Source organism: Emydura macquarii, unplaced genomic scaffold, assembly GCF_026122565.2.
Source record: "Emydura macquarii macquarii isolate MOO-44397 ecotype Brisbane River unplaced genomic scaffold, CSIRO-AGI_Emac_v2 contig_1253, whole genome shotgun sequence".
In the NCBI taxonomy this organism is placed as follows: Eukaryota; Metazoa; Chordata; order Testudines; family Chelidae; genus Emydura; species Emydura macquarii.
The window spans coordinates 20556359-20576145 of NW_027131390.1; the positions used below are offsets into that span (position 1 = coordinate 20556359).

General features: G+C 44.1%; 1 protein-coding gene across 1 annotated transcript; it reads left to right on the forward strand.

Moving 5' to 3' along the window:
• The first annotated feature begins 875 nt into the window (after positions 1-875).
• Positions 876-15370, forward strand: LOC137153938 (adrenodoxin-like). The gene is made up of 4 exons (XM_067549727.1): positions 876-1110; positions 10937-11061; positions 11693-11822; positions 12131-15370. The coding sequence occupies exons 1-4, from the start codon at positions 932-934 to the stop codon at positions 12246-12248; spliced, it is 552 nt and encodes a 183-aa protein (XP_067405828.1). The 5' UTR covers positions 876-931; the 3' UTR covers positions 12249-15370.
• Positions 15371-19787: the final 4417 nt, after the last annotated feature.

Sequence of the window (19787 nt, forward strand, 5' to 3'; positions counted from 1 at the left end):
AAAGAGGCAAAGGATATGTTATGATGCAGATAAGCCTAATTAAAATAAACATTTCTTTTCACAATGTCAAATTATTCAGATTCATTTAGGGATAATTCAGTCTCTTGAATTGATCAGCCCAAGATTTGACTTGTATCTCCTCTATAGTGGTGGGACCTTTTCAGGTTAGGGGTGAGGTGCATTGTTACGGAGCAGAGGACACTATTGCTGCTATGACCACACTTGCTTTCGGAATAAATGAGTCTCTAGGGTTATCACCAGTACTAAATTCCATGTAAATGTAAATGACTAGGATAATAATCCGCACTCGCGTAGTGCTTTGCAGCTGAGGATTTCAAACCATTCATTAATTGAGCCTCACTGTTCCCTTGTGAAGTAGGTAAAGGTGCCCATTTTACAGAAAGGAAAACTGAGGCACAAAGGGATGAAATGACTTGCTCATAGTTATACAGCATCTGAATCAAGAATAGAACTCAGAAGTCCTATCTCACTGCTCTAAGTGCTAGAGGACTTGCACTCTTACTGAGGCAGCAATAGAGCTCAAGAGTTTCAAATCCCTGTCCACTGCTCCAAGCCATGGATCAGACATACATACTGTAGCTGGACATTGTACGCAAGATATCTGTGGAAAGTGGCTTTGTTTGATTGCTAGAATGAAACAGGAATTGGAAGGAATAATGAACTGTGATCAGCTGGGGTCCTAACCTGCTCCGGAGTTGCACATTACTGCTGCTTTACTGCAACACAACTCCACCAGTGGGTTGAGCTGTAGTAAGATCCAGGATACACCCCCTTCCCACCTCCGCAGGGAGGCTGTCCTAGATTTTTTTTTTTTTTTTTTCCCCTCTCTCTCAGCTGTACTTATACCTCAGAAGCCAGCCAGCCCTGCAACAAAAAAGAACGAGGAAACATAAAGCAAGACTCAGCTAGCATGATGGCCCGGTGTGCGCCACAGCTTATCCGCCCCTTTCTAAACGGACTTAATTTGGGCAAAGTTCAGTTTTTTCAATGCCTCAGAGTAGCTGAGCACAGTCGGGCACCTGTCAGCCTGCAGACAGAGAGAAGCTTCAGCTCCACACACAGGCTCCATGATGTCTCAGGGGACACCGGGTAAGCAAAAGACTAAACACTACCTCATTTCTTCCAGGGCCTTTTGGGAAAGACAATCTGAGCCCTTCTGTCTGGGACCACAAGCCTCTATCTCAGCCTGCTGAGGCGCAGGGGTGGGATAGACAGATGAGTGAGGATGTTTAAAATAAACAGCAGGGGATCTCCTAACTAGGTGAGATTGGTACCACGAGACAACAGCACGGTCTGTGGGAGGTATGGCTTCGCCTGCAGCTAGAATGAAAGAGGCAGCTCCACCTGGAGCACAACTGGGGTGGACATGATGCTGAATGTGAGCGTGGTTCTTGCTATGTGTGCTCTCACTGGCTTATTGTAGTTGGTGTACAGTATAGTATTTAATGGGCGGTAGCCACTGAGGACCAGTTCAGCATGCACTGTGCATGCTTCATATATTTTGATGTGAGCGAATTCCAGCAAACGCTGGGGACTAGTGTTCATGTGGCTGTGGTAACATTTATGTACCTTGGCTGGTTCCTTTCTTTCTTTTTTGTATGAATTCAGTGCTGGCTGGACAGCCCTGGAGAATGAAATCCTTTATTCATAGGCAGCAGCACTGCAAGCTTCCCTCTCCCTCGTCTCCTAGCACAGTGCTTCACTACTGACCGGGAGGGTGAGAGGGCAGCTGAGTCTCCACGGGCCCAGTCATGGTTATTGTTTGTTTGTGTTACAACACAGACCCCAACTGAGTGGAACACCCCAGTGTGCTAGATGCTGTAAAAATACAAGGTGAGAGACCGTGCTGACAGTTTAAAGAGGCAAGACAGACATGGGAAGGGGGGAGACAGAGGCCCAGAGAGATGAAGTGGCTTTGCCAAGGTCACCCAGCGGGTCACTGGAAAAGCCAGGTCTCCTGAGTTCAGCTGAACCACACTGCCCCAGCCAGTCCTTGGACTTTCTGCTGGGGGGGGCCAATTAGTGCAAACCATGGTGATGATTTTTGTAATGTGGACCCCTGTTTTGTAGAAACTGGTCTTAGACATGCATCATTTTCCATATGTCTCCAAACACCCATCAGAGGATAAATGCACTCAGTCACTGCCAGTAGGGCTGGATTCCCCAGGTGTGACGAAAGGGTGACAGGCTTCATGGCCCATTTTCCAATATGGTAATTTTTTTATAGTCTACTCCTCAGGATGGTTTATATTTCAGCTACTGAGAGAAAGGTGAGCTCAGGTCATGTGTCCTAAAGATGTCAAGTACTGCACTTCGTTAACCTTTTTTCTCAGAAAGGACCAGTGAGGTTTAAGAAAATGCAGCTAATCCCCTCGGGGTTTCACTAGTGTAGTGCGGCGTGATTTTTTTTTTTTTTTTTTTTTTTTTTTTGAAGGATGTGTTCAACACGTGGCCTAGGGCTGGTCAAGGCTTCTGGCTACAGCCACGTGAGTTCAGATTCTGACCTTGTCCTTTACTCCCCAGCTGGTACGGCTGGCAGCACTCATTCCCTGGGTGGAAGCCAGCACCTCATGTTATTCTGGACTGACGGTCTCCCTCCCAGATGGGAGCAGGAGGTTCTCAGGAGCTTGTGTCCTTGGGAGCAGTATAGCTGACTCCACAATTACTATCAAAGTACAAAGAGGAACACACATTAGCGGTTTGATTTTTTTTTCCCCCTTCATATTCTGCCTGTTTTCTCTTGGATGGATCCCACCATTTATTTACATTTTCCTCTTGCCCCTAAGGATCTCCCAATCTTTATATCTCTCCACAGTTCTTGGTAGGGTGACCAACTGACATGAGTCCAATTTCAGGACAGCGTGATCTCATTTGTGGGACATCGCAGGACACGGTGAAATTAAAATAAATAAAATCCCTTTAATTAAATCAAGAGCACTCATTTCACCCTGCAGCAATCTAGCCTGTTTTAGGACACTGTAGAGAGTTAAAACAACGCATTAAACTAAGTTCTGCATTCAGTAGCTCGCTGCTAGTAGCTGCTTTGCTAGCTAGTTACCTCTGCTAGCAAGGTAAAAAACCCTGCCCCGTGGCCGCTTCCCACCTGGCCCTGCCCCTCCCTCCCCCACTTGCCCACCAGCCAGCCCCAAGCCCTCCCATCCCCAGACTCCAAGCCTGGAGCAGAGTGGAGCAGCCTGGCTGGCTGGGCGGCCTCCCTGACTCTGAGCCCAGAGTGGAGCAGCTCAGCTGGCCCATTGGACGCTCCCCCCTCGACTGTGAGCCCCGCGCCGGATGGAGCACCCCGGCCGGCCACCCCGACTCCGTATTTTGTGGGACATTGTGTAGTCGTTGTGGGACATGGAACAAAGGATCCAATTGCGGGACTGTCTTGCGATTTGTGGGACAATTGGTCAGCCTAGTTCTTGGGCAAGCATGCTGGAGCCATCTGCCTTCGGAATGGATGGATCCCAATAAGATTCTATTTAATCAGCCACAAGGGGCACTGCTGAGCAACATGGGTTACTCACTTTCTACTCAGGATGGATGCACTGTAGGGCAGGGAACAATCCGCAAACCCACCGCTCCAGTATGGCACTATACAGAACAGTAACCAATGGTGGTTTTGGAGCATGTCAGGTCTTTGTGCAGAACACATTCTAGAAAGGCCCTTGTTCTCTGATAGGACTGTCTTTTAAGGATGAGTCTGCCAGCTAAAGGAACAGCTTATCAGCTGGGGAGTGAAGGACAAGGTCAGAATCTGAACTCGTGTGGCTGTAGCTAGAAGCCTTGGCCAGCCCTAGGCCATGTGTTGAATACATCCCTCACCAAAAAGCGTATTCAGGAGTAAAAGCTGGGGGAATTCCCATTACTATCCATCCAGCTCTTCCTAAATTCACAAGGTAAAAATCTCTTCCTTCTCCTTTGGCAGAATCTCAGCTCCTGGCTAGACCCTCGCAGCAGTTTGGAGATTACAAGGGGTCAGCAATCCCATCCATGGATTAGCTGTTAAAATATGTTTTAAATCAAATGCAAATTGAGCCCTGAAGCATCTAGCAAGTCACATGTAGTGTATCACAGCTGATTTCTGCACATTTGATCCCTGGAGAACTCTCTTTTAGTCTGCCCCATTTGGTCCAAGCAACCGACAGATCCACCCCCTATGGTCAGATCAAAGCATTTATATTTGATCCGAAAGCAAAGATCAATTGTGTTTGGATTAGGGAAGAGGGATTTCATGAGCACCAAATCTTTGGGTGGTTTTAGAAGCAGAATATTAATTGAAAGCATAGAGCCCAGTGCTGCAAGTCTGCCTCTACTTAGTATGATTAGTTATTAACAGTAGTGTCCATGATATGCAGGCACTTTCCAAATACTTAAGAAGAACAGTCCCTGCTCTGAGGAGCTCACAGTCTAAGGGCAACTCATGAGGGAAAGGGGACCAGCAACAGGCAATTTATATACAGGTCAACTTGGCTCACTGTAAGTAGCACAGCAGTAATGGGGTTTTAAGTGCTTAAGTGTGGGCAGGGTATGAGCCTTGCAGATTTGCTCAAGGAAGTTGTGCCATGTGCGGGGGGCTGCACAGGAATAGGTATGAAGGAGGTTGTATGAGAAGCTGTCCAATGGGGGAACAAGGCTGGGAATATTGGCAAAGCAGGGTGGTTGTAGGGAGCAGGCTTGACAAGGGAGGGTACTGAAGTAAATGATACTATTCTGTGAGAGTATGGGATGCAGAATCAAACCCAGAGTTACCGTGTGGGTCTGAGTTTCACCTCAAGTATCTCACCAGTTCTGATGGTATCTCCTCTAGCTAGTCCTGAAAGAGCTCCATTTGTGTTGAGGGTAATGTGAAAAGGAAAATACATTTCTTGGGGAAAAGAAGGCAACTTGCAGATCTCCAAAGAAATGTGATCCGAGTCAGTCTTTAATCTGCTAGCAAAGATTAAGATGCATCTAGAAAAAGAGCCCAGTCAGCAAAATGGAAAACACAATAGGCCACTTTGTTATCTGACCTTAAAGAAAGGAGTTGTACCGATAAGCCTGTTTAGTGGGACTTATGAACAGCCACTATCAATTGTTTTCCTTTATAATTAGTTTGTTGCTTACTAAATTCTTTCCAGTAGTACTTTTTGGCACCATACTTTTTCATATGACCTTATAAAATATCTTTGAAAAAACAAACAAACATTTAAAGGGCCACTCCTCTACTAGTTTTCTGTATCACATAGAGCCTCAGGGGGCTAGTGATTGTGGGTGCTTCAGTTTTTGAGATGCCCACCTTGAAACACTTTGATGAACTTTTCAGAAAATGCTGAGCACCTGACTCTGAAAATTAGACCCATTTAAAGTGTCTCAAGTTGAGCACCCAAAATCACTAGTCTCTTCTGAAAATCTTGGTCCAAGATTTTGTTTAGGAACAACAAGAGTTTTGCAAAATGTAATATGAATAGGAATTCTGTCATGACTTAAAAATGACAATCAACAGGGGGTTTCAATCTTATTTTATTTAAATATTCCCCTGCCGTGTTGGAACAATAGTCTGTGAAGACCTGAGAGTGAAACTGACTATTATAATAAGGAAGGAGATCTGTGCTACAGAGGGCATAGTGGTTAACATCCAGGCACCTATCCACCACATGCATAACCAGGACAGCACATTGTAACCGTATGGAAGCAAGCAATACAGTCCTGTTTGACGAGCTAGTTGTCAAGCCAGAGAAAATCTTCCAAGCCACTTCAGTTCTCCAAGCAGTGAGATTCACACTGCAAGATGTGTGAGATGATCAAAGTAAACAGCCTAAGTAAGTTAGTCTTTAAATTCATTCAGTTTTACTAATCTAAGGTGGTCATGGTAATGCGTAATGATTTTTAAAAATAAAAGATTGATAAATACCTAGCTATGATAATGGGTTTGCCAGTTGTAGATCTGAAAGTGCCTTACAAAGCTGGTTATCATCATTGCCATTATACAGAGAGGTAAACTGAGGCACAGTGGGGCTGCATAACTTTCCTGAAGTCACAAGGTAGTCAGTGACAACAGGATTTAGGGTGCCTTATTCTCAGTCCAGTGCTCTGACTGCTGTACCATGCTGTCACTCAGCTGCCTGAGTGCTAACAGTGCCCATTTAATTGAGTATATGACTTGGGGCATGATGCCACATGAATTTCTTATGCTGAATTCCCTTTAAAGTCAATGGAAGTTCCCTGCATGGCTGGTTATAGCACTGGGGACTTAGTGATGGCTGAAGCTCTAAAGGCTTGGTTCAGAAAGCTGGTAAAGGTTGGAGATCACTTTTCCTTCTTCCAAAGTATTTTGCCCATCTCTAAGTAAAATCCCACCACTTTACCATTATTGTTATGCAAAAAATAATTCCCACCATGACTTTAAAGCCTTTGTCTTCTGGAATCTTTCCCATTTGCGCTAGAAACTGAATTAAAGGATTGGATCCATCAAAATAGCAAAAGGTATCTGACATCTGAGAAGTAGTTCCACAGATTGTTAAATGGCTTGTTCTATTTACAGAGACTCAGTCGATCTCACTGTTAGGGGGTTTGAAATAGCTTTGAAGATTTTCTCTGCCTAGCAAAACAGGACTGCACTGCTTGTCTCTCTCTGGCTATAATAGGGCCATTCTTGATAGGCATGTGATATGTGTGTGTATAAGAAACCATTCCCACTGTGGTAGATGTCTCCTATCTGACTTCCAACACTGTTTTCATCTCCGGGGTCCTGCTCTGAAAAATGTTCTAGGCATTACTTTGTGATTGGAACTCCTTGAAAAGCAATAGGCAGGACTCCTAATTTTAAGGTACATGATTCTCCGAATTATACCCTATCTATCTGAATTATGTAGCAATTGGGAAAACACATAGAGGGCCCTGAAAATGACAAGGAAATAAGACAATCCTTCTTCTCCCTTCTCCCCCTGGTTTAGATTAAATGTAGGAAAAGGCTTTTACAAGAGATGATCATCAGTGTTTGGAATTTTCTACACTGGAGGCTACTGATGGAACCCGTATTACTAGGATTCAAAAAAAGAGAACAATTAATTATTTAGAGAGATACTGTAACAAGGGCATAATAATGATGATTAATGCTAGTTATCAACTATTATCTAAGAGCATTGATGACACTAGACACAAGCATGGTGATTCTGGATCACTGGAACAGAATTAAACTGATCAGTAAAGGTAGGTGGAGGGAAGGAATTTCCCCTCCCTTCTCCACAGTGAGATTTTCACAGGTAATTTTTTCCACCTGCTTCTGAAGGATTGATCAGGGACCATTCATTACAAGCAGGCTGGCATATGCTACAAGTTCCGTCTAATACGTTTGGGAATGGTAGAGGTGAATGAAAACTGTCTGACCTTGGTCCTTCTCATCTTTGTTTCTGCATGGACTGATAAAAAGAAATCAATGGAGGACTCCCTCTGTCTGAAATAATTGATTTCTGCCTGCTGCACAGCACAGCTGGTGATGAACACATTGCATAAGCACTCCCAGCTGTTGCTTCTGCTGTCAGGGCTAATCTCTAATAAACCAGTTTTCCCTCTGCTTACTTTTTGGGCTTTCCAAGAAAATGCCTGATGCAATTGAGTCTAAATACAATATAGTACGTCCTTATGGGCAGCTACACTGGAAACTTCGGAGCATTTGATATACACTTAGGTCATTTGATTTTGTGTGCTTGTACTCTATGGACATGTTGCTAAGAAATCAGTAGACAGTGTTATAATTTCCCAGCACATCTAACCGTCACTGCATATTTCTTTGTCCTTTGGGCTTCCAGGAATGTGGCCTTGCTGAATTTTGCTCATGTTAAGTTTTACTCTGACTGTGCAAAACCGAGTGCTGTTTCATTCAGCCTTTAATAGGAAAACCAGAGAATTGCAGGGTGGGCTAATTCTCTCTGCTAAACAAACACTCCATTCTCAAGGCTGCAAAACCTTCTTCCTATGCCAGCAATGACAAAAGCAAGGCCACCTGGCTGCATCAACACTTCCGTTACTCAGGAATATATCAGAGGCTGCTAGATGGGTGATATCCCTTTCTAGAGAGCTGACAGAGCAATCTGCAAAGTCAAACCGGGAGAGTGAGGTGCAGAGAGGCCAAGCTGCTGTGAAGTTCTGTTGGCCTTGGAGACAATTATTGCCTTTTGAATTCATAGGAGTATGGGGAGCTCCTCATTCAGAGGTGCTATGTGCAGCAATGCCACTATATTCAGTGTGCCACCCTCTGTCTGTCCACCACGCTTTGAAAGGCTCAGACAGCTGGTATTGTCATATGCTTCTAGGTCACCAAGGCACCTCTAGACCAGGACAATACTGTTTACATTTTGGTTGTTCAGTAGTTGTTTGGAAATGAGTTGTGTGCGGGGGGGATGTCTCAGCCTAGCTCCTATGGGACAGATGTCCCCAACACAAAGGTCATGGATGGGATGAATTGGCCATCTTATTGTCAAAGTTGGTTGAGAGGGCAAAAGCTTAGAAAAGAGAGAACTAGGGGGTCTATAAAATCATGAATGGGGTGGAGAAAGTGAATAAGGAAGTATTAGCTATCCCTTCACAAACACAATAACCAAGGGTCACCCAATGAAATTAATAGGTAGCAGGTTTAAACAAACAAGGAGTACAATACACAGTCAGCCTGTGGAATTCATTGCCATGGAATGTTGCAAAGGCCAAAAGCGTAACTTGTTTTAAAAAAAGAATTAGATAAATTGATGAAGTATAGGCCCATCAATGGCTATTGGCTTTCAATTAGCCATGATAGTCAAGGATACAACCCCATGCGATGGGTGTCCCTAAAACTCTGACTGCCAGAATCTGGACTGGATGACAGGGGATGGATCACTCACTAATTGCCATGTTCTGTTCATTCTCTCTGAAGCATCTGGGACTGGCCACTGTCTGAAGACAAGATACTGGGTTATATGGACCATGGGTCTGACCCAGTATGGTCATCCTTATGTTCTTAAGGACTGAATGAGATACAGAAGCTGATCTTTTCCTCTGCTCCCTAGAGGTGATTCTCCTAGGTCAGTGTTGAGGAATGTTGGCAGGCCTGTTCTGTGGATAACTACAGGACTTAGGTCTTTAGGGCTGTCAAATTAAACTGCAAATTCCTTTTAGCAAGAATGATTTCACCTAATCTGAGGTTTTCACGTCTCTCTTGGATGTTGTTTTCTGAGCCCCTCACCTGTCATTTTAGCACTATCTGTCCTGATTTTGTAACCTTGGGGTGTGAGGTTTCTGACACTTTACTGTAGTGATGGGTGAACCTTAAAGCGTTCAGCATATGTAATTCAGATGTAACTCAGCTGCCAAACTGGGCCAGAACAGGCTTTCTCATGAGATTTTCTGAACCAGCATGCAGACAATGCAAGAGGAGCTGTCTTGACAACTTAGTTTCCAGGAGGAACCCAAAGTGGCAGAGGCAACTGTGAAAACCAACAGTGATGCAATTGTTAGCTATATTCTATTTAAGGCTGGGGCAAAAAAAAATATATATTTTTTTAATCTGAAATGTTTGGCCATCCCATAGGTATTGGGTAGTTTTCCAGCACTGTGTAGGAAGCACAGTTTGGTTACCAAAATCCTGCCTCTGTTCTTGCATAGGAGACGTGTAACAGAAATACATGAGCCACAGAAATGTTAATTGGATCCATATGTCTTTTAGGAGCTCCTAGGTTGTGTGCTTGCAGTTTATAGATCACAAAGACTGTGAAAGTTTCCTGCCATGGCATACCCTGGGGAACACAAGTGAAATCACAGGTCTGTTTTAGAGCAGGCTGGGGTAACAGACACGTGTTTAATTGATAGCCCTTTGTTTTGATTCCTTTGTCCTTACTACACGCTCCATATTTCCCCATCTCTTTTCTCCAGTCTATAGGAATCAGGTTAGGTTGCATTCATGCAAAGAAGGGCATAGAGGTTGGGTGATTTAACATCCAGAGAAGATCCCTTTCCATCTTTTGAGCAGCACTTCAGACTAACCTAAGTAGAGGCAAAAAGAAACCATCCTAGATTTTACACGGTGCTTGCTGGGTGTGTGTAGTCTGATCTATTGTTATTGCTATAACACAATAGTTATATTACAGGCAACATATCTAGGTTGAGTTGTTGTAGACATCCCTGCAGAAACGGGTCATGAGTTTTATGCAGACTTCCAGCCAGAATGGGCATATTCAGCAAAGTACCTGGACCATCACCTGTATATAGAGTTTTAGGGGCAAATCTAGCCCTAGAGAAAACGGGTGTGACTTCCATTCATACACTGAGAGCTGCATCTCCCTTCTGAAGAGGATGAATTTAACTCTTACTGAGAGCCTTGAAATAATATACTGACTGTTTCAGAAAAGAAACGGGTTGAACTAACAAAGTGTGGAAATGGAGCATTTAGCAAATAATCCTCCTGGGGGGAAAAAAGAGCAAGCTCTTGTTGCACAATTTAAATCTTATCCTGAACAGCTTTACTGTGAAGTAGCCTCACTTCACTCCGTACAGGATTAGCCCACAGAAAGGCCCCACTCTCCCAGCAATAGCAAATGTCCCGCAAGCTGTTTGGGTTTAAATCAACAGTTGCCCGCCCCTTACCAGGTGCAGCACAGGTGTACTCATTCAGCTTCACCAAATTTCTATTCTTAGAAACATTTGATGAATGGGTAAAAGTTTGGGTCAGTTCAGATTTGAATGGCTCTAGCTTACCCATCCCTATGCAGTGAATGCCAAGGACTGACACATGAACCTACACTATTTATCTACTTTCATGCATCTACCTGATAGCCCTTCAAGACGTTGTGAGCTTATATAAATTCCTCATGTGATGATTGCTTCGCTCTCCTGATCAGAGGGCAATTGTTTCATAAGTAGCAGTAGTTCAGCTTGCACTGACCTCCTGTAACTTGTTTGACAGCTCTGCGGACAGAGTGACGGTGCATTTTATAAACCGGGATGGAGAGAGACTCACGGCCACAGCCAAAGAAGGGGAAAGTTTGCTGGAAGTGGTGGTTAATCAAAACCTGAGCATCGATGGCTTTGGTAGGTGCAATAATAAAGCCGCATAGGGTCAAACACAAATGTGAAATAAGCACTGCTGGGAATTGTGAGATTGTAGGCATGCTGCAATGGCCTGGCGACTTCACTCACTGTTCTGGTTATAATCAGTTCTGCAACTGCGTCAAACTTGGATTGCTGAACTGGGGGCCTGTGAGGCATCTGCATACCTGTGAGTCAGCCAACTTCTCTCTCTCTCTCTCTCTCTGCCACACAGTCCTTATTGAGTATGTATGTCTCAGGGGAGCAGGGGTTTCACAGCCCTGCCTTGTTTAAAGGGCCAGAATGGCAGTGTCTGTGCAACCCCATCATAGCTGGTACCCCAATGGACTATTAATATAGTTAGTTATTTATCTGAATGTATCAAATATGTTCATATTTCAACTATGTATTAATTTGGCTTTAGGATCCTTCTGGATAAGGGGTGCAGGGCTGTCAGTAAATGTGTTAGTAGCAAGAATGGCTCCTTGATTTCCTTTGGAAACTCTCCTGCCATGCTCTGATTCTAGGCCTGGGTATAGGCAGGACTTCTTTTCCTCCCAGTTCCTCAAGAATGTCTCCCACACTTCCTTGCTATTCTCTGATGCACTGTGCTGACCTCACCCTTTTCCTGCAGGCGCATGTGAAGGGACGTTAGCCTGCTCCACGTGTCACCTCATTTTTGAGGAGGACATCTTCCAAAAGTTGGATGCCATCACGGACGAAGAGCTGGACATGCTGGATTTGGCATATGGACTCACTGATACGTAAGCATTTCTGCCCACTGGAGTTGGCACACAGAAACCCACCACATTCTGGACTGGGAAAGCTCTGTCTAGCTCATCATAGTACAGGCTCTCAGTGTTTATAAGGCACCAGTTACTGAGAGAGTGTGATTTATTTTCTATTATCAATGTGTCAAGAATCTCCTTCGTCTAGGGGAAGTGGTAGCTGCACCCTTTGACAACTGGGCTGTTGTATGAATTCCAGGGACAAACAGAATAGTGTGAGTGTTAAGGGGCTCTTTCCTTTACCATAAGAATGTATGAAGTTCAGTCTGTTGTCTGCTTTTCAGATCACGCCTTGGCTGTCAGGTGTGTGTTAAGAAGGCGATGGATGGTCTGACTGTCCAGGTCCCCATGGAGGTTGCTGACATCAGAAGAGAGCTGGAAGTGGGAAAGCAAAGCAAATAATATACAAGTAATAATATTAGTAATCAGCACTGGCACATGCACAAAGCCTTCCCTGATTTAGGTGTGTTTTTTAAGTATGTTATATTTTGTTATCTCCATTGAACATTGTGACCAGTTTGCATTAGAACATGTAGGCCTTGATTCAGAAGCCATCCCTATTCTTGCTTAAGCATGTGCTAAACTTGAGGGACTTATGCACATGTGTAGAGTTAAGAACCTGCTTAAATCTGCTGGTGTTCAACAAAACACCTCAGTGTCTGTTTAAAGGCTCTGCTGAATTGGGCCCATTGCAAACACAGGTGATTCTCTCTCTTCATTGAAGTTAAGGACATGCCATTCACAGTAACTGTTGGGAATTTTGCTGGATCTGGCTACATAACTGTAAAGAGACTTCCCATTTTGATGGTGTTGGGGGAACACCGGTGTCCTAAAATCATAACTGCATGCATCAGCTTGATTTAAATAGGCTAAGTTAGTTTGATAAATAGCAACGGATTGATAACCTTCAGGATTCTGCTATTTTATACAGAAATGGAATTATTTTTCCATAATTATGAACTTTTTGTGCCATTGTGCACTAACTGCTAATGTTTCCAAATATTAGCTCCTTTTCCCGTTACTGTATCACATTCTATCTTAAAAATAAAAAGCTGATCCTTGGGTTTCAAGACCAATTAAATTTATTTTCCTGATGTGGTTGATATTACAATAGAATGAATGAAATGGAGATTTGCTGTTTTAAAAGATACGTTCGACCTCCTGGATTCTCTCTTGATGAGCATGTCTAAGCTGTAGTCAGAGGTGTGTCAGCAGCCTGCATAGTCAGACCCAAGATTGCTTTGATGTGGCTCAAATAAGAATAGTTATGAAGCCATGGGCTATACAACCCTGCCTTCCCTCTTTAGACTTGAAAGCCTGAGCTGCAACATCTACTCAGCTCTTTTTAGCATACTACCACAAATCGGTAGATCTGGTCTGGGAGGCTCACTCCGAGATGCAGTGTGTACATACCCTAGGGGTGTCCTCAAGCAGCTTGCCTGTGCTGCTTTGGCTTCACTGGTTGTTATTCAAGCTAGTTAGATCAAAGCTAGCTCTGGTGTGGCTACACACATTGTAGTCACACCTCTGATTGCAGTGTAGGTATACCCTATAAGTTTGAGTGAAATTTCTAAACTTGCCACTGTAGCCATGTGGACATTGAAATCTGTAATTCAGGTTTTCCATAAAGAAATCTTTCTCAGAAGTAGGGATTTTGTTGAAAATGCACAATGCATTTAGCAAGCAATCTGAAAACAACCCCTTAATGGTAAACTGTTTATCAGCACCACAGACCCTTCAATATATTTGATATGTTTTAGTGATAAAAGGGAATAGTTTTTCACACAGTGCATTATTAGACTCTGGAACTAATTGTCACAGGATGTCAGTGGGGCCAAAAATTTAGCAAGATTCACATAAGGACTGGACATTCATCTGGATAACAAGAATAACCAGAGTTATAATAGCTAATGTTAACAAAAGAGTGCAAGAGAGATCAAATGTCATGCTTCAGGTTTTAAGCCAATCTTTTAGAGATTACAATGAGACCTCCTTGAGGGGCAACTTTTTCCACATCTGCTTAGTATGGGGTTTTTTGCATCTTCCTTCAACTCATCTGGTGCTTGGTAACTGCCATAAATTTACTTCTCCACATGTGCAACCCAATCCCCCATGGCTGATTTCAAACACCTAGACTGGTTTGGCTGGGGTAAACATACAAGATTGCTAGATGCTGATGTGAATGATTTTAAATCAGAAAACTTGCGAGAGCAGGCTCTCTGGTGAGATTTCCAGTGCCTCCTGCTCTTGAATGAGCTTAAAATAAAATGAAAAAAGCCTTGCTCACAGTGATTTGGCACAAGTCAGGCTGGAAACCAGCAGCACTTACATGAGAAAATGGAACACAAAAGTTAGCCAAGCTCCTTGAAATATCAAAGATTCCAGACAGATCTTACTATAACTGAGTTGATATTTCCATCCATACTTTCTAGAATAAAATAATCCAGTCTCATTGCCACCTGCGTCTCATGGCATTTTTGTTTTTATGCTCCCCTCTGTTGTTTCTATACAGATTCCATTGTTCTTAGAAATATGCCATGCCCTGTATCGTTTAGGTGGCCAGCAAAGTGTTTTGAGGTGCTGCTTTGATACTGAGATGGTGATACACAAAGCAATAAAAATACTGCACCATGTTGTAGCTTAAATTGTGTACGTAGGATAATAATAACACAGCATGCTGCACCAGAATGACTCTCATGCTCATGACTTCTTTAGATCCTGAAACAAGTTAAACACTATGAATAATAATAGGGCTTTAAATTTCCATCCAGCTTGCTCAATGCACATTGCCTCACAATGTACTCCCCAGTGTGGTAGGGAAGTGTTATCATCCCTGTTGCATGGAGGGAGAAACTGTAGCATGGAGAAAGGTTTTTTGTTTGTTTTCAAAAGCCACATTTTTCAGATGTGGGTCAGAATTTTCCGTAGCGACTAGTCCGTTTTAGGTGCCTTAGTTTCTGAGTGCCCAGCCAAGAACCACTAAAGGGTCTTCATTTTAGAGAATGGGTGCTCAGCACTTTCTGAAAATTGGGTCCCTTTAAGGGTGTCTCTGATCAGGCACCCAAAACCACTAGTCCTTTGCTTGGGACTAAAGTTAGGCATCTAAATAAAAGCAAACTGATGTTCAGAGATGCTGGGGTTTCTGGTGATGTCTCAAGAATGAGGTGAGGGTAGTTAGTGTGGTCATACTAAGAGTCTCCTGTGCCTGCTGTGGTCACTAGAATCCAGATGGGATTATAACCCTATCATTCACAGTCTCTTTGGTTTTGAAAAGCTCCACCATGGACAGTCCCCATGAGAAAGCAAGCAAGTAAAAGGAAATGGCTGCTACCAAGCTAACAATCCAAAAGCAAGCTGCTCTGAGGAACCGCTTGGAGCAGAGCAGGAATGGCCTGGCAGCTGGAAGCACCTAGTCTATGTTCTAGCAGCAGCCTCGGGACTGTGCAGAATTGGGGCCTACTGAGAAAAAGCAAGAGCCTGGCCGTTCTCTCTGCACTTGGTTCTTCCTGGATTTGCCTGAAGAAACCTCACCTTTGGATTGTGTCATCACTATTGAGGAGCAGGGGGGTGGGTGATAGCTGAAACAGCAGAGTCTGCTGCAGGCCACTTCCCTATTCTCCAAGGTGCATTAACCAGAGACATGTTCAAGCATTTGCATGATATGGGCCTGTTTTTTCAGCTCCTGCCCTATGCTCTTTAGTTTTAGTGGATTCTTTTGGTTTTTGGCACTAACGTGCTGCTACTAATAAAGATTTAATAATAAAGTCCTTCCTTCCCTTACAATATACCCCTCAGAAAAATGAATTTACATGTCTCGTGTATCGGCAATGTTAAGCAGCTTCTTCAGCAACCCGAACCAACATGAAAATTCAAGCAGTGTGGCACACAGAACATATACACCCCTTACCTCCGCCAAGTAGATAGAGTTGATTTTCAGGGGTCTCTGAAAATGAGTGTTTACATTAGTGCTATTGTACAGTGTGCTACAGTAAATGCAGTAGGGGTGAGTTAAAGAGGGAATTTCTGCTTGTGGGTTGAATTTTCTTGCTTTTATCTTGCATTTTATGTCAGATCCTTAGTGTGATGGGAATAAGATGATAATCATTCTAGATTCCTGGTGACTGACATTCAAGAATGCTGACCTTTTCAGTATTTCATATTTTTAATGCGTGTTCCTCCCAATTATATCCCCTCCACGTGTTTAGATACCACAGTAATAATATTTTTAATAATGATACTTAGCACATTAGAAAGATACATAGATTAGATTAATTAGAACACCAGGATTTAAACTATATAAGTGTAAGGAGTGTAAAGTAGAATAGATAGTTTTAAAAAACAAGCAAACAAACACACACAAAAAAAAAAAAAAAAAAAAAACAACAAAAAAACCAGGATCCAGGTGATTAAATAAAGAGGTATCCAAACCAAATGATTTACTCTGAGTTTCGACTACAGGGAGAATTTGGATTCAAACCAGACTTGGTTTTGTGTTTTGCTTTGCCACACCAAGCTCTTACTGATTAAGTTTAGTAAACCCAGAGCAAAAGCACTCCCTTAATCAGAGACCTTCAGTCAAGGTCATTAAACATAAGGCTTCAATTGAAAGAACAACATTGCTACAACCAGCTCCATGTGGTTACTTGAAAAGATAGATGTCGGCTAATGGCTATAGTCTGAGGAGTCATTCCTGTAGGTTTCAACTGGCCACAAGGTGACACTCTCTGTACAGCAGCATCACCAGCTCCTTAAATGAAGATAATAAAACCACAAGGAAAGGACTGCAACCTCAGTCCTTTTAGGATACTCCTTCCTCCCCTTGCCCCTGGATCTTTCTCCCCTTCTTATATTCTCCTCTCCAGGGTGGGCACTGAGTTCATATCCCATGACTCAAAACATCCATCTATATCTGAAGCAGTGGTGCCTTTGGCTGAACTTAGAGCAGTGCTGAAGTACATCCCACCCACCCCTCTTTGGCTGATGGAAGATCACCCCTGAACCTTTAGGTAATTGTAACAGATGATAAAGACTAACACCCCCCAAAAAACCCTCTATTGGCTTTTGATTGCTGCTGCTTTTTCCTTAGGACAGCATCCAATGCTCACTGAAAAATTACAGCTAGCAGAGACTAGGGGGAGGGTATGGTTTATGGAGACATTGCCCTGCACAGGTCTTTCCTACCCACTCAGCCTAACACTAGTAGGTCAGATTCACTTTCCCAGCAGGACAATTGGAGGTTCCCAAGTTTATTTCAGGATTACAAGAGCATGATGCAGCATCAGGGCTTCAGAGGCACTAGATGAGTGTCCAGTTTGCCACTGCAGATTTAGGACCCTATATGAGACAGCCCCACACACAGTCTGTCTCATTGGGTTCTGCTGCACTGAGGCAGGGAGAAATGGGTAAAGGACAAAGCACTGGGAGGCATTTTATAAAGAAATACAGTTCTTGACAGGGTCCTCCTGGAAATGAAAAGGAGACAACACTTTAACCTGATCCGTTTCTGTCCTTAATCCCAGCTGTGCTGTTGCACCTTTCCCCAACAATGGTGTTTGTATAAGAGTGGTAGAGTGCCAGATCACTACAGAGCAAGAATATTGCTGCTTTGTGGGGTGAAGTACTTCAGCACTAGAGAAGCACCTGACCCCAAATCCTGGGCCCAAACAAACCTGAACTGTGGCAGGTGACTATGAAATCCAGCTCTAAACTGTGTGGCTCAAAGTCATTTCTAACTCATCGGTGCAGAAGTGGGGCCTGACACTGTAGTACAAGGCTTCAGTCCCACATGGAAAATACAAAACAGCATTAGCATCTACACTGTGCTGCCATTTGGTAGAGATTCACATTGGATTCCTTGGCTTGGCTTCTTGCTTTTGGAGCTGCAGGTGCTGTGGAGGCTGAATGCACAGGAGGCGTCTTTAGCATTACTCCGCAATTATCTTTCCGCCCCATGAGTTCTTTGCGTACAGTAGGAAGTTGGAGCAGGCTTTTTGCCATAGCACCACACCTCAGAAGGGGTAAATAAAATACCCAAAAGCACCTGTCTCTGGTGTTTCACCCATGCTCAGGTTATTTCCAACATAACACCCCTCCCAAACTTCCCTCCACGCTGTGACTTTCCCATGTTAGAACCAACAGATCTGGCTCACTGCAGCATCACCCTCAGTGCTCTCCTTCTTGTACTTCAAAGCTGGGACACAAGCTGCTCCTGAAAGTTGTCAGCACCTTCTCCCTGAATCTGGGCAGGAGGCCACATACCCGGCGAATGACAAGCTGAGCGATTAGCTGCCGGCTGAAAGGATGGAGTGACTGTCACAGTCCCATTCAGAATATGTCTGCCTTTCCAGGAAAAGGTTCTTTCGGTGAGGCGTCTGTTTCCTTTGATGTGTACATTGTAAAAATAACCCGCTGTCCCTATTAGTACACCCTGGATAGCGGCACAGAGATGGACCCATCACCCAAAAGGCATCCTGGGAGACAAGACAAGGGCTGATGGGAGAAAATCCGCTATCAAGCCATCCTAGGAGAGCTGTTCTCCCGCGGTTGGTGATAGGTCAGCGGTGGAAGCAGGGATTCTGGGAGGAAAAGTTGTAATGACCCTCAGACTAGAATGAGTCTGGTCAGTCTGGAGGATGAGTGGGAAAAAATGTGCATGTGAGGGCTGAACAAAATAGGCCTGAAGTACGTGAGTCACTGTCTTGCCGGCGCAATGGAGATGGTCCGTCCCTACGCCATGTCTGGCTCAGACCAAGGCCAGAGCATTCTCATGTCATGGATGACAGCTACACAACTCCCCTTCCTGTATGACTGTCACTAGTGTCTTTCTGGTGCTCCGGCAAGGCTTAGTGGCTTGTCTGGTAATATGGGTTAGCCCCTGGCTTTGACCAATACCCAGCCCCCTGGTCGGAGGTCAGACAGTTAGGCACTGTGGGAATGCCTACACTGGAGCTAGCAAGTGTAATGTGCAGCTCGCATAGACATACTCATGCTAGCTCTAATTCAGCCAGCACCCTAAAAATCAAAGAGCGTCCGTGGTGGCATGAGTAGTGGGAGGAGCTAACCATCCTGGGGGTCTCTGCTGTGATAATACTGGGGGCAGCTAGCCCTTCCTGGTGCGCATGGCAGGGTGGTTACACTGCACACTAACTTCATCAGTCGGTATGGCTACTTGAGCTGGAAATTACACCTGCCAGCTCCAGTGTAGACATACCCAGAGGAGAAATCCACTGGTCTCCAAAGACTAGGGAGGGACGTTGTGGCCTTTTGTAGTGGGAATAGCCAGGCCGCTATATATTTGCAGCCCCTCGTTTTGAGCAGGCCATAAGCTGAGCCGCTCTGCAGAGGTTGATAGAGTAAGTCTTTCTGTTTATTGGTTCCCTGGCCCCTTGGATCATGGCACATCTTGGCACTATCAATATTTTGAGCATTTTTCTTTTGCACCTACGCAGTATAATGCTCATTAAAAAAATGTCATGGACCAGATCCTCAGCGTGTGTAAATCAGCATAGCTCCACTGACATCAACAGCGTGAAACTGATTTACACCATTTGAGGATATGACTCCTTATTTGAGGGGGTTTTGTTTATTTCTAGGCGGTCTCCAGCAAACAGGGGCTATAGCCTCCACTATGTGATAGATGGAACATGAATTAAATAGCGCTGACAAATCCAGAAAGGGGTGGGAGCCGAGAAAGGCAGCAGTTCTAGCTTCCCTAGAGATCGAGCTAGCTAGACAATGACAGTAATAGTATATCTGCCACTGGGCAGCCCAGATGTGCCAGTTTAAAGTCATGGGGCCTGAGTCACTGTGTGCATTCATCCATCCACAGCTGCCTAGATTGGATGCCAAAGAACATGTTGTTCCACTTGAATGAGAGAATAAAAGATGAAATTTCTCTCTTGCTGAGCCTACAGGAACGTTTCACCAGGGTTTTGTTCTAAT